The 13,420-nt window shown below is 40.4% G+C and overlaps 2 protein-coding genes across 6 annotated transcripts; one reads left to right on the forward strand and one right to left on the reverse strand.

Moving 5' to 3' along the window:
- Positions 1–5: 5 nt before the first annotated feature.
- Positions 6–2,124, reverse strand: LOC139811728 (uncharacterized). Of its 2 annotated transcripts, none has more exons than XM_071776097.1 (3): positions 1,558–2,124; positions 1,112–1,469; positions 6–1,037 (listed from the first exon to the last, which is right to left on the reverse strand). In XM_071776097.1, exons 1-3 carry the CDS (start codon positions 1,840–1,842, stop codon positions 199–201), a joined length of 1,482 nt encoding a protein of 493 aa, XP_071632198.1. In that variant the 5' UTR covers positions 1,843–2,124; the 3' UTR covers positions 6–198. The 2 variants fall into 2 exon arrangements, with proteins under 2 accessions (XP_071632198.1, XP_071632197.1); XM_071776096.1 differs by having other exon boundaries at positions 1,112–1,537; positions 1,604–1,706.
- Positions 2,125–2,273: 149 nt separating this feature from the next.
- LOC139811727 (uncharacterized) lies at positions 2,274–9,838 on the forward strand. Of its 4 annotated transcripts, none has more exons than XM_071776095.1 (5): positions 2,274–2,411; positions 6,541–6,780; positions 6,869–7,098; positions 7,159–7,563; positions 7,811–9,838. In XM_071776095.1, exons 2-5 carry the CDS (start codon positions 6,568–6,570, stop codon positions 8,154–8,156), a joined length of 1,194 nt encoding a protein of 397 aa, XP_071632196.1. In that variant the 5' UTR covers positions 2,274–2,411; positions 6,541–6,567; the 3' UTR covers positions 8,157–9,838. The 4 variants fall into 4 exon arrangements, with proteins under 4 accessions (XP_071632196.1, XP_071632193.1, XP_071632194.1 ...); XM_071776092.1 differs by lacking the exon at positions 2,274–2,411 and adding an exon at positions 4,058–5,029; XM_071776093.1 differs by lacking the exon at positions 2,274–2,411 and adding an exon at positions 4,058–5,029 and having other exon boundaries at positions 7,174–7,563.
- The last annotated feature ends 3,582 nt before the right edge of the window (positions 9,839–13,420 follow it).

The raw sequence follows: 13,420 nt of genomic DNA on the forward strand, positions 1-13,420 counted from the left end.
TCTGCAAATTTTTGTAAAAGTTCCTCTGATTTATCATACATTATTTATAATTCTACTTGCGACATATCGAGTCTTTTATCCTGTAATTTTTCGATAAGTTTTTTATTTGCGAATTGACCTATAGCTATAAAATCAGATACAACGTCGTTAAGTATATGATTCACGATTTTATTTCGTCCAGTTTTGTGTCTTTCTCGATTACAGGTTGAATGTGTTTAACATATCTTCAGTTACATCTTCAGCGTTTTCTTCGATACTAACCAGAGATCTTAAACGATTGGCGATATTTTTTTCACTTTCTCTAATGTATTTGTGCTTAGAAATATCATTGCTTCGAGTGTCGGTCGCATTACTGGTTATTTTATTAAGTTTAATGCTCTCCGATAGTTCAAGTTTAAAAGCAGACGGAGAACCGACCGCAGAAACTCTAAATTCTGCATCTGTACTATTATCTTTTCCTATCTGTACATTATTATCGTTGTTACTTACTGTGCAGTTTCTCGAGTTAATGTATGTGTCTCCTACATTCTGAATTTTCTGCGGACTTTTTGAAAATCTATTATCTTTGAATAATATTTCACTGACATGCGTTTTTAAAAATTGACTCTTTGCAATTCTTTTTAATTCGACAGAAGATGCAGGTTGCAACGTATGATTATTAATTTTTATATTTAGCAAGGAGTTTCCTGCCTTATGCATTTTGACGACACATCGTTGCTCTGCTTTCCCTGTTACGTCAGTACTACTTTTTTCTAATTTCTTTTCTACAACTGGATTATTTATCAAAGATTTTGTAAAGAATTCACTTTGTCTTGTAAAAACATCTCGGTTACGTATTTTTATTCCATCATTTAAAGCATCTAATGACATGTAATTCCTTTTCAATGTATTAGAATTGTACAAATTTAGGTCAGGTGGACTCGAACTTTTCAGTTTCTCCGTGCTACGTGCGTTTTTGCATAATTCTACTTTCGTCGGTGACGTGCCAACAGAATCAGTTTTGGCAAAACAATTCAAATCAGATTGCTCTAAAGGTCCTAGAAGCCAAACAAGAAATAAAAATATGTCAATACGTATGTATATCTCACATTTCTTCAAGAATCTGTAAAACCTGTGTAACATTCTTCCGTCTGACAAGCCTTTTCGATGAAACCGATTCCCCGCTTCAACAGATACCTATCGAAGAAAGCTCGACACATCTCGACAGGCGTCTCATCGTCGTTATAATGACGATCTTGCAGATACACTCTTCTCAAATGACAATTCGGATAAATCGTTACTCGCTGCAGAGCCCGATAATCCATTCCGTACGCTTCGTGACAGAGAGTTTGAAGGTTTATCTCCAAGAAATTCCAACATTCCTCCAATCTCAGTGGAATACGAGCCACATTTGCACTGATCCTCGGCAATCTTTCCACATTGTAGGTCATGAAGGAGAATCTTCTCCGATATTGTTCCTTGTCTATTATCTTTGCACGTAGAAGATAGAAAATCATCATTAAGAAATTCAGAGTAATACAGATATCTTTCATGAAACCTATAAAAGCATCCATGTACTTGAATCTCCAGCTTGAACCGCAAGTTCAAATTCTTTATGACTAACGCGAGAATGGGGAGCTTTATGTTCAGGACGTCTACTGCCTTGGCAGGAATAGTTATGCTCGTGGGGATCGTGTTGTCGTGAGGCCCGGTGATCTCGATTACTCTATCGCCGTGCAACAGCTCGTCCCTCGCTCTACGAACTTTACCACCGTAGGAAACGTGTTTTGACCACAGATCCAGTGGCTTGTCCACGACGCTGCACAACAATGACACGTACCCACAGATTTCATTCTTCGACATCCTCTCACGGAAAATTTATGCGTGCTACGATTGCGTCACAAAAAAAATGGTCACCTAGAGTATCAAGAACAGATTCTGTGAAATGATTGCTACAAATTTCCTCGACAGAAAGGCTGGAAGATCAAACATATACAAATACTGCTGGCAGATTACTAGCAGACATGAAGCAAAGTTTAGCAAAAATATGATGACAGATATCAGAAATCAAGTAAACTTTGACATGTTTGTAACTTGACGCAGTTTGACGGCGGAAATCGAGCGGAACTCGCGTTCAACGGCGACTCTGCCCGGTTTCCGTCCCCAATCGGCTGTCAGGTTATGTCAGAAGGCTTCACCGGCAAAACGCGAGCTTGACACGAACAAATATTCGATGCCGATTTGCCAGCGATTCTTGACAATCCTGATTGCATTTGCTGTTAATGTCGATCAATCTGCCAATCTGGACGGCTCGCTTACTGGGGATGCAGAAAGGAGTATCGACATAGCTTCTTCGGGGAACATGACGTGACTTTTACTGGATAATCCGGATATTTCAACATGATCTCTCCTTTCTGCGATAAAACGTGCAGGTAAAAAATGACGAGAATTTGATAACTGTTCCCATGATTTTTGTTTTAATTTTGGAAAGGGTCGAGAAGGGATCTTCGGAGGTTATGTTCCTCCTCGTTCGCATTTGTTTTTTTTTTTTTTTTTTTGCGCGTTATTTATCACACAAAATTTTGACGAAAAAACGGGAGTGTAATAAATATATTTTCGAAGATCGCTGAATTCATGGCAACAACAATATCTATATTCCACAACGGGAATAATAAACTTAAGAATGTATAATTGTTAATAATGAAACACATTTTCTAATTTTCTCTTAATTTTTTTAAAATTAATTATAATTTTAATTATTCTCCTGTTTGCGCTAAAAATATGTAATGCAATTTTTATTTCCTCTCTGTACGTACTATACTTTATCGCGATACGTAATTAGGATTAAAATAATCATGGATAATATTCGTTCCGCTTGCTTTATTGACATTTAATCAATTCATTACACATTTCGTGCTAATTATAATTATACGACGTGTCGAAAACGTCGACGAGATAAGACATTGCCGATCGGAGACGTCATTGTCATCGTCAATCACGAACGACATCGCGATAATTATCTCTCCCCCTCCCTCCTCCTGCAAATTGATTCCCCCTGCCTGAAATACGTACAAATTCAGGTGGTGTCTTTTTCTATTCGCCGCTCCGGCGAAAATCATCCCGCCGCCGGGACAAAAAGGGGTGAATATAACAAACGTCGATACGAATAATTAACGAAATAATGATCGTGTCATTATAACGAGCCTGGCGTAATTAAGAGCTGCGATGGGGGAATCGGGGAGGGGGGGAGAGGGGGCGAAATTGGGCGAAATGGTTGAGGCGGGCGGGTGGGAAGGGGTAATCGCGTCCACACACACGTATACATTCGACGGGCGTATTAATTGCTAATTATTAAGTATTGATTTTTTTAAATGGGGACGTGGAGCGTAGCGCCGGCTCTCCGCTCCCCCGCCGTCAGGAGGATGGCGCGCGGAGAGGGGAGCCGCCGCTCGTCCGCGGACTATTTTCCGCGGCGCGCAAAAACGCAGCGCGCGCACGCGCACGCGCGCAGTGATACCCGGCGGAGAAATGGCGGGAAACCGGCGGCCGGCGCCGCGACGGCGATCTTGACGACGTGCGTGCGAGCGAACGGGCGTCGCGACGTCGACGGACGGCGCGCGCGGGGAACACGTGGCGCGTCGCGGCGCGGTTTTTACGAGATTCCACGAAAACAGAAATTGGCGGGCGCCGAGATGAGTCGGAGTCGAGCGTGCCGGCCAAGATGGCGGATCAATTAAGAGTGTTGTCGCGCGCCGATGCGTTTTATTCTTTGCGCGCCGCATGGCCGTCGTTGCATCGATGTAATATACGATTTTCGTGGACGGCGAAGGTGACGGCGGCGGCGTCGCGACGCCGCGAATACGCGCGCGCTCTGCACCGTGGCGGGGAGCGCAGAAGGGGGAGGAGCGCTTTGCGCGCGGGCGCGCGGCGGGCCGCGCCGCGACGCGAGGCGCCGGCGGAATCCATAAATAAAACAATTGGTTATATACATATGTTTTTCAAATCGACGAATGCTATTATATATTTTGTATTGAGCACTCGCGGCACACTCCGGAGGGGGCGGAGGGAGGGGGGAGGAGGGGGACGGCAGTGGGCGACGGAACGGGGGACGGACGCACGCCGACGCCCGACGACTAGCCGCGGACGCGCGGGCGAGAGCGCGCGTCTGTTTTTATAAAGAGCACACGGGCACGACGACTCCGCGTCGCGTCGCGCCGTGCCCGCGCGGCTTATAATCTCGCCCAATCCGCGGCTCCACTCATAAAGTATACGGCGGAACAAAAAAAGAGGGAAAATCGTTATAGAATAATCAAGCCGTCGCCGCCGCGCGCGTTCGCCCGCTTTCGGCCGCCGCCGTCGGGAGACACACGCGGCTTCTTCTCGGTCGCGCATCGCCGTCGTCGCCGTCGTCGTCGTCGTCGTCGTCGTCGTCGTCGCCGCCGTCGTCGTCGCCGTCGCTGTCGCCGCCGTTCCTCGCGACCGAGGATGCCCCGTCGTTGCCCGAGTACATGAAGACGACGTCGCGTCGCAGGCCGACTCGGCGACACGACGTTTCGTCCTAGCCGCCTCTCGCTCGCCGTCCGTCTTTTTTCGGGAGAGGAGGAAAGAAAAAAAAAAAGAAAAAGATCTCGTCTCCGACGTGAAACCCGCGTGCGTGCCCCGCCGAAGGATCGGCTGAAACGAAGTCTTCCAGCGGTAGAACGAGAAGAAAAATCGTCTCCCCTCTCCTCCCCCGACACGCCGTTCTCTCCTTTTTTTCTTTTTCGTTATTCTTTTCCCTTGCCGCTCTCATATTCTCTCTCTCTCTCTCTCTTTCTCTTCCTTCGCCGTTTTCCTTCTGCCGCTTTTCTTTTTTTGAAAAATGGGCACGGCGGCACGCGATCTCAAGCAGCAGCAGCAGCGCGATCGGCAAGCAGACCGGTATCCCGCGGCGCAGTGCCGGATCTGTGCGGCCGACATCGCCACCGACGACGACGGGATGCACATTTTCGCTGAGGACGGCCGGCGTCATTACCTGCAGACCAAAATACGGAAATATCTGCATATCCTGGTGAGTGAAAAAATTCGCGAGCGGTAATTTTTACGCGGCGGGCGCCTCTTTTTTCCCGCCCTCTCATCCTCTTTTTTTTCCCTCGTTTCTCTCTCGCTCTCCCTCGTTTTTTTTCTTTCAAAATTCTCCCCCTCCACCTGCCGCGATCACGTGCCGGTCGAATTTCCGGCCGCCGTTTGGAATTTCGAAAACGCACGTCGTCCGCCGCTCGCCGATCGCTCACCGATTTCGCGAGATCGGCCGACGATTTTCTCTTACGTGCCGATCTTTTCCGTCAGAGACGATCGCGTCGACAAATTTCTGAAGATCGGACGTGCGATCGCGGCTGACGTTCGCGAGAAATCGGCGCCAAGTTGACTCGGAGTCGCGATCGTGCCTAAATCTTCTAGCCCTCCCTTCTCTCGCGGTCGAATAACGACGAGCTCGCGATTAAATCGACTCGGTTGTCTAAATATAACGGCGACATTTTCGTGGATGCTCGAGGAGCGTATACACGGGGTGTACACGCCTCGCCGAGAAAACCCGCCGGCCGAAAAATTCATTGCGTCGGTTTCCCCTTAATGAGCCGCGAAATGTCATCGAGCTCCCCACGTCAGGGACGTGAACGGCAGCGTGACAATTTGAGGGGGCTCCGATCTCCGATTCCGATCAGACGTTGTAACGCGCGCGCGGGGGGAACATGTCGGCCGAGCGCGACCATTTTGTGCGGGGCTGCAAAAGTGTTAAAAATTAGCATTTTATTGATTGCAATAAGTATACCGTGCGCCGCGTGTATGTGTGTATCTCCCGCTATATATAAGCCCGACTACATCTATAAATACAATCGGAAATGAGGGCCGCGTCCGCGGTGGAGCGGACGGCAACGGGGAGATGACGTCGCGCGGAATAAAATTGCGATCTCGACCGACCGAGACGTGATCGCGCGAGAGAAGATGAGAAGAAAAGAATAGAAACGGGGCGAATTTCTTTTGAATGAACCGTAACGTCCTTTCTTTCCACCGTCGTTATCGGTGCTCGCAAAAGCTAGGTTAATTGTCGATCGAGGATGAAATCAGGGGAAGAGTTACGGCACGCTGAATGGGAGATAATAGTAACGCAAAATAAGGGATATAATAAAAATAATGACGAAACAGTAAGATGATGCTTAATTATGCAATTGACATAAATTATGTGATTTCGGTATCTGAGAGACGGTCACGATTGGATTGACATCCTTCCTATATGGAACAAGTTAAATTTGCAGATCAGGTATAGACATGTATAAAAAGGATATAAATATAAATTAAATATATATATATATATATATATATATATATATATATAAATATAAAAAGGATATAAATAATGAATATATATATATATATATATATATATATATATATATATATATATATAAAGGATATATGTAACATATTTTACAGTAACTGTTGCCCATTATACAATTTCCATCTTGAGAGAACTGTGCAATATGTTGTGGAAGTGTAATATACTTATTTTTAAATGTTTCACAGGTGTCATCGGAGGATAAATTTTCAAAGATGGTCTGTTCAACGTGCATCAAGAGATTGGAGGGTGTCCATCGCTTTGCGATGATGGCGTACCGTACCCAAGAGAAGTTGAGATCGCAGCTTTATGGTAACATTGACAATACGAATCCTGTACAAGACGACGAGATGCAGAATATTAAAGATATGCAAGATACTGCAAAGAAAACGGAGGACCGAGGACTGTTACATTCAATATTGACAAAGGTATGCGTTATAAATAATCTTTTTAAGATAATATTTCTAGGTATATTTTTATCTGTAGAGTGTAATGTAACATCATTGTCGCTCGTAGGGTGCGATAGAAATTTTAACCGAAGACGAGCCACTGGGACCACCGGAATCAAATTCCCAAGAGGACAAACGTTGCACCCCGAGCATGGAAGAAATGGAGGTAAAAGTGGATCCGATGCTATTTTTACAATGCGGCATGGAACAGTCTACATCTGAAGCTTCAGATTCCTCAGATAACGAGGAAGAAATAACAAGGACACATACGCCGGAGCCATTACCTTTAACAAATAAGTAGGAATTTTTATACTGTTAATAAAGATCGTAACGATAGCCGAGTGTGCTCGCTTAAAGCTTTCGTTTGTTTAGAAATACTGAAGTGGAAGAGGAAGACGAAGAAAAGAGAGATGAAGGTGAATCTAAATCGCACGAGGACAGTAGGAAAACCGCATCCAATGCACCAGCGAAACCACATGAATGTACAATATGTGCCCGATCTTTTATATCACAAATTGGCTTGCAAAATCACTTGTGGTCGCATTTACCCAGAGAAAGAAGATTCGACGGAAAGCCTATTTTACAATCTCAACACGTTTACTCTACGAATGGTGTACTTCACACGAATAGTGATAACAATTCGTCCAGCAACTTCATCTGTCCAATCTGCAGTAAAAAGATTTCTACAAAGGGAAATTTGAAAGTGCATTTAGAGACTCACAGGCCTAAAGGAAAGTACGGCTGCGACATATGTGGAAGAATGTACGTTTGCATTGCAATAATTTTCGTAATAATTTAATATTTATTTATTTCACTCGATTAAGATATAGCAAAGAATTATTATCAACCTCTTGTAATTTTTTTTAAATTTATTTGTTCCTATATTGAAATAATATTAATATCTCAATGTTAAATTTTTTACTAATAATGTATTAATTATAATGTATTGATTACTATTATCCTTGAAGAATTTTCAAGTACCATTAAAGAAAAATTTGATTCCTTGCAGTTTCAAAACTCAGTCGAATCTGTTCAGACACAAGGAGTATCACGGCGGCGTACAGTTTCCATGTAATGTATGCGGGAGAGTGTATCCAACGAATTCGACGTTACGCGCCCACAGCATAACGCATTCGGACTTGAGACCGCACGCATGCCCGCTTTGTGATAAGACGTTCAAGCGAAATCAGGATTTAAAATTCCACATAAATCAGCACACGGGTGCGAGGCCTTATCAGTGTCCTTACTGTCCGAAAGCTTTCGCGAGCTCCGGCAACTGTTTTTCACATCGTAAAAGAATGCATCCCCGGGAAGTTCATCGGGATCGACAGAGAGCGGCGGATTTAATGAGATGAACCATGGGCAGTCAATACGAGGACTGGTCTTAGAATTTCGGATGAATGTTCTGCCGAGGTGATCGTATATTGATCATGTATTAGTAACTGTCGTAATGTAAACTTTATTTCCAGAGATTAACGGTGCTAACGAGAACGGAAATTTTGTATGTTTCATTGTTCTTAAATTATTTATACACATTTAGCGTTAAGTACGTTGTTGTTGGTATTGTATATTTTGTTAGTTATTTATTGAATACGTATGTCTTTCTACTGTCTGATATAGAGATTATTGGTGAACTTCCATTATTGTTAGTAAGCTTAGCGTTGAAGCTTTACTACAATATAGCAAAGAAAGTAAGTTTGAAAATTTCATAGCCAGATTTAAATATTGATACTTTTAGTTTTATTTTCTATGCATATTAATGCAATTTATACGTATTATTTTAGTGATAGGAAAATAATGATTGTTAAATGTTTCTAGGAATATATTGTAATTATACTATTGTTTAAACCGGTTAACACGTTCTGATTTCTGACATCTGATTTTGTTATGTATTAGTACATCTTGTTCTTGTGTTAAAAATGTCCACACTGCCATTTTTGCGTATATTCCTTCTTTTTTTTACACTATTAAAACATTAGATAGTAGTAATTATAATTTGTGTATGATTGTGTACTTCCATAAGAAAGTTTATATGTAGCAAGATGTATTGTAAAACTAGTTCTATACTCTATATGACATTATCTTGACAACTCTGTGATAATTGTATTGGCACTGGTCATTTTATACTGGTTATGAAATTTACAACTTACCATATAATAGAAATATTATTCTACGAACGTAGATTATACACGATTGTAGCATTATTCAAACAGTGACGAAGATTCTAAAGAAAAAAGCACATTATTTTACTCACAGCGATCAAGCAGATAATCCGCAGGGAACTTTATACGTCACATATGTATCGACCAAAAAGCGAAAAGAGAAAAATTTGCGAAAAAGAGAGAAAAAAGAGTTTCGTAGCCTGTGACATATTTTTAGCACAATACAAACATCATCATAAATGTTAAGACTGTATACGGAAATTATGTGTCAAATTAGATAATAACTTTAAGGGCGGACAAGACCGGATGTTATATGAAAACAAGTCTAGTCGTCTAGCAGTATTAATTATCAATAAGTAAGTGTAGGCGCCGTAGTCGATATTACAAATACGATCATGACGTTATTCTTATAAGCGAGATATATGAGGTAAATGTTAAACAGAAGTCTGAGTAGTTCTAGGAAGGCATAGTTAAGTTAGTTAATTAGTTAGACGATTCGTGTAACGTAGATAATAGTCCGTGCTTCCGTATACATTCGCACACGCGCTAAAACACCACAGAATGCGTAAATAGAGAACGTTACAGGCCCTGAGAAAGAAGCTAGTACACATACAACAGTCAGTACACAAACAATAAGTAGCTCGTACTACCTATCGCAAAGACAAAAAAGAAAACCACCATGTGTAATCACATTATATTAATACAGCATTATTAGCTCATAGAGATATAAGCGTGTATTTTGTGATTACGTTTTTTCCGGACGCTTGCCGACATATATTATATATACAGACACTTTAGACATAGGTAACAATAAATATAGTGATATTATATATATATATATATATATATATATATATATATATACACAAAAATAATCAATTTTTGACAGAGAAAAAGAGCATCCGAGGTGAACCGGTGCTCGCGGCTCAATCGTCGTCATTCTTGCATTTTAGACCTTAGAGAATCAAAAATTGAGTATTTTTCTAAAACCGACACGCCAAAGACACACAGTCCTAGTAATCGAGACTAGTAATTAACAATAATTCAGAAGTGCCAGTTGTAATGCAGAAAATTAACATAGCGTACTACTTAGCAGCAGACAAATACCACGGAGGATCATTCTGTAGAGTTAATGCAAAATACACACCATCTGTGACGTATATATATAAATAAATTCATTGTATAAAATTAGTCGGACTTGCATCTCCCGCGTTCACGGCATTCGCATAAAAAGAGACGCATGTCGTTGAACTGCGTGCGTGCATTATCGATGACCATGTAATTACGAATAAAAACAACGCAACTTCAAACGACCGTGTCATTGATCCGGAATGGAGTGGAAGGACATTTTATCGGCGCCCATAAATGAGCGGCATACATAAAATGCGGTTTTTACGATCATGGACCGGTCTCAAAGAAAGTTTACGAAGACTTTGCTCCTGAGCTGCACGGCATTCACCGTTTTAGGATTACCTCGAGCGGATGAACGTCAAATTTTTACCCAAGTAAAAACTAGTTTCTTTAAGACAATAACTTTCTTCTTTATTCAAAAGCATATCGTACACGCTCTGTTTACTGCCATTTATATTTATTCATCCGTAATCTTATTCCGATAAATCGATTCTATAAGTTTTGAAGTAGAGTTACTAGAAACCCAAATAGGACACACAGAGTCAAAAGAGACCATTTTATTTTTATAAATCTTTTATTTTGTTTCTTAATTTCCTTTCAAACTTAATTATAATAACTTTCGTAGATATTACATGATAATTGTAGGTCTATTTTCGGTCTGGAAGGATTGACATCAAGCGATACCGCGGATGATGAATATCTCCGAATATCGTAAACGGTAACCAGAAGATTACAAAATAGCACATAGAATAAACGCAGTATAACGCAATAAGTAAATTTCCGTATATTTCACCCAGCTAAAAGGAAGGAAACCTTGAAATATGTATTAATTTATGTCTGTGCGCGCGATAACGAGCAAAATACATCTACATTATCTACAAAAACAGTCCGCTTTTTCTATAATTTAGATGTATCTAATGCCCATAGCCTTCGTATTATCTGAGCATTGCGTAACACGTTATTTGCGTCTAGTTGCGCCTAATGCGCGTATAACTTAGCAGCATATCACTCTTCTCTTAATGTTTTGATGTTTCAAAGATTAATCTTATCTAATCGATATTTTTTGTTCGCTGTGTTTACGATTCTTTAAATGACGCACGGTTTTTTTTTACACTTCTCTAGAATTTGTGCGCACGGAATGCACAGTGCAATTCTCTGCGACGGCAAAAAGCAATATTCCTTGGCAAAATTACGTTCGAGCGATATGGTCTTTAAATGAGAGCAATTTAAGGCTTAAAACATTACTTTTTCCGGTATAGAAAATATAGCATTGTGCATCATTCCGTGTGCACAATTTCTGGAAGATATTCTGTATAATATATAAGCAACGCGTATAATATATATACAACGTGAATTCCAACAAATATACTGACATAATTAAGTAATGATAGCGTTAAGAACTTGAAAAACAATTATTAACTTTTAGTTTGTTTTCTACCGACACCAAGACATATGCGATGACTAATTTGTATATTGTTTATTTGCAGACATCTCGCGATAGCGTTTGACACATTTTGCCGTCACTATGCAGAAATCAAACGAAAATAGACAACGGATAAATCTCTCATAAAGATATCTATATAAATGCGCTCGGCAAAATTATTGATTCCGGATATCTTAATGGTGGCGTTTGATACGTTTTGCCGTCATCATTATGCATAAATTAAACGCAGTAGGCAACGGATATATCTCATGATTCATGAAGATATCTACAGATGCGCTCAGCAAAACTGGGATAAAAAATAGTATACACAAGATACAGCGTGATCAGTGCCGAGTACACAGTTTTCGAATTGTGACATCGTCGCGCCGAGAATTACGCAACATATACACAGAGATACTTTTATTGATCATGATTTCAGATTCGGAATCTTTTCTGTATAGAATCGCTATTGGTTACCAGTAAACAATACCGCCGGAGAAATTGACGTGTACATTTGATCGTTTGCACACGTGCATGAAACACGCGCGTGTCGCGGGTACGAAACTCGAAACTGCGGAAAGAAGGTAAACGAGTTTGCCCTAGTTTTTGCTTACATCTTACTCAGACACTACAACATTCCCCTTTATTAATCCACTATCTCATTGCAATACAGTATTAAAATCTCTATCGCCTTTGCCTTTACTATATTAATTGTAAGAAAAATGGTATCGCACTTTGATTTTATCATCAAAGTATGATTTCTTTTACATTTTTAGTAAATTTAGAATTCTACGCTCTCTTTTCTAAATAATTTAGATATTCTATAAATCACCGCGCATTTTGTTCCTCTAATAAGAGAAAAATATTCGGAAAGAAAGATCGTTAACAATTACAAAAATAGCAGGAAATTATTACTCTCCTGATTCCGAAAGGGTCGATAGACCTGCGTTCCACAGAAATATATAAGAAAATCGGAGACGTATAATACAAAGAATAGAACGAGTTAAAGATTTATCGAGGTTCGCATATCGGCAGTCTTATTGCCTAATCTATATCATATATTTTCGCGTTAAATTGGCAATCTCGGTAAAATCTTAATTAGCTCTTATAGTTCTATCGGAGACGTGAATTGTAGGTGATACAGCTAACAATTCACAGTCTATAAAGAGATCAACGACATTCTACGTTGAAAATATTATATCTAAAGAGATACTGGCTGCGTTCGGGAAGCGCGCTATTAGCGCTATTTGCTTATTCTATCCTTGTTCTACACTTAATGAGCGATAAAGATAGAATGATGCAATAGCGCTAATAGCGCGCTCCCCGAACGCAGCCAGCATGTCACATCTTTTGCGTGTGAATGATAAGATGATTATACACATATTCTAAGATTTGTCTGTCTCAATAGATAGACGATTCTACTAATAGTAATAAGCAAATGGAAATATGAAACGCGACGCGTAAATCGTCTGAACCGCGTAGAACGAAATTTTCTGCGAGTTTTAACATTATTTAGGAACATATAGGTATAAACCGTTTCGATATATTTTTTAAATGCTGATTGATATGCGAGGGCGGATACCGCAAATAAATAACGAGAGATAGGTTGTCGATATGTAGAAATGTAAACATATGCTGATAAACATAATGCTTATCTAATAATTTTTATACAAGAAAGGAGAAAAAGATTAACGCTTATTAAAAAATATGTAAATATTTTGATATTCTGATATTGCGATATCTACATTTCTTCTATATGTAATGTGCAGGAATATAGATTACTAGCGCGCCATTCTCTCTTATGTAAATATGTATATAAAATCCTTTTTGACTATGCAATACGCATACATTGCAGATTTCAACGGAACCATTTTCTTATGCAAAACGCAGTTTGTTTGCAGTG

Source organism: Temnothorax longispinosus, chromosome 4 (assembly GCF_030848805.1).
Source record: "Temnothorax longispinosus isolate EJ_2023e chromosome 4, Tlon_JGU_v1, whole genome shotgun sequence".
Classification (NCBI taxonomy): domain Eukaryota; kingdom Metazoa; phylum Arthropoda; class Insecta; order Hymenoptera; family Formicidae; genus Temnothorax; species Temnothorax longispinosus.

Bases quoted from the DNA above. Each gene is read 5' to 3' on its own strand.
- LOC139811728 (XM_071776097.1), bottom strand. From the start codon at position 1,842: ATGTCGAAGAATGAAATCTGTGGGTACGTGTCATTGTTGTGCAGCGTC. The intron at 1,470-1,557 runs GTACATGGATGC...CTACGTGCAAAG, and splicing joins GGTTCAAGCTGGAGATTCAA to ATAATAGACAAGGAACAATA. The intron at 1,038-1,111 runs GTTTTACAGATT...TTTGGCTTCTAG, and splicing joins GACGGAAGAATGTTACACAG to GACCTTTAGAGCAATCTGAT.
- LOC139811727 (XM_071776092.1), top strand. From the start codon at position 4,841: ATGGGCACGGCGGCACGCGATCTCAAGCAGCAGCAGCAGCGCGATCGG. The intron at 6,781-6,868 runs GTATGCGTTATA...TGTCGCTCGTAG, and splicing joins TACATTCAATATTGACAAAG to GGTGCGATAGAAATTTTAAC. The intron at 7,564-7,810 runs GTACGTTTGCAT...GATTCCTTGCAG, and splicing joins TGCGACATATGTGGAAGAAT to TTTCAAAACTCAGTCGAATC.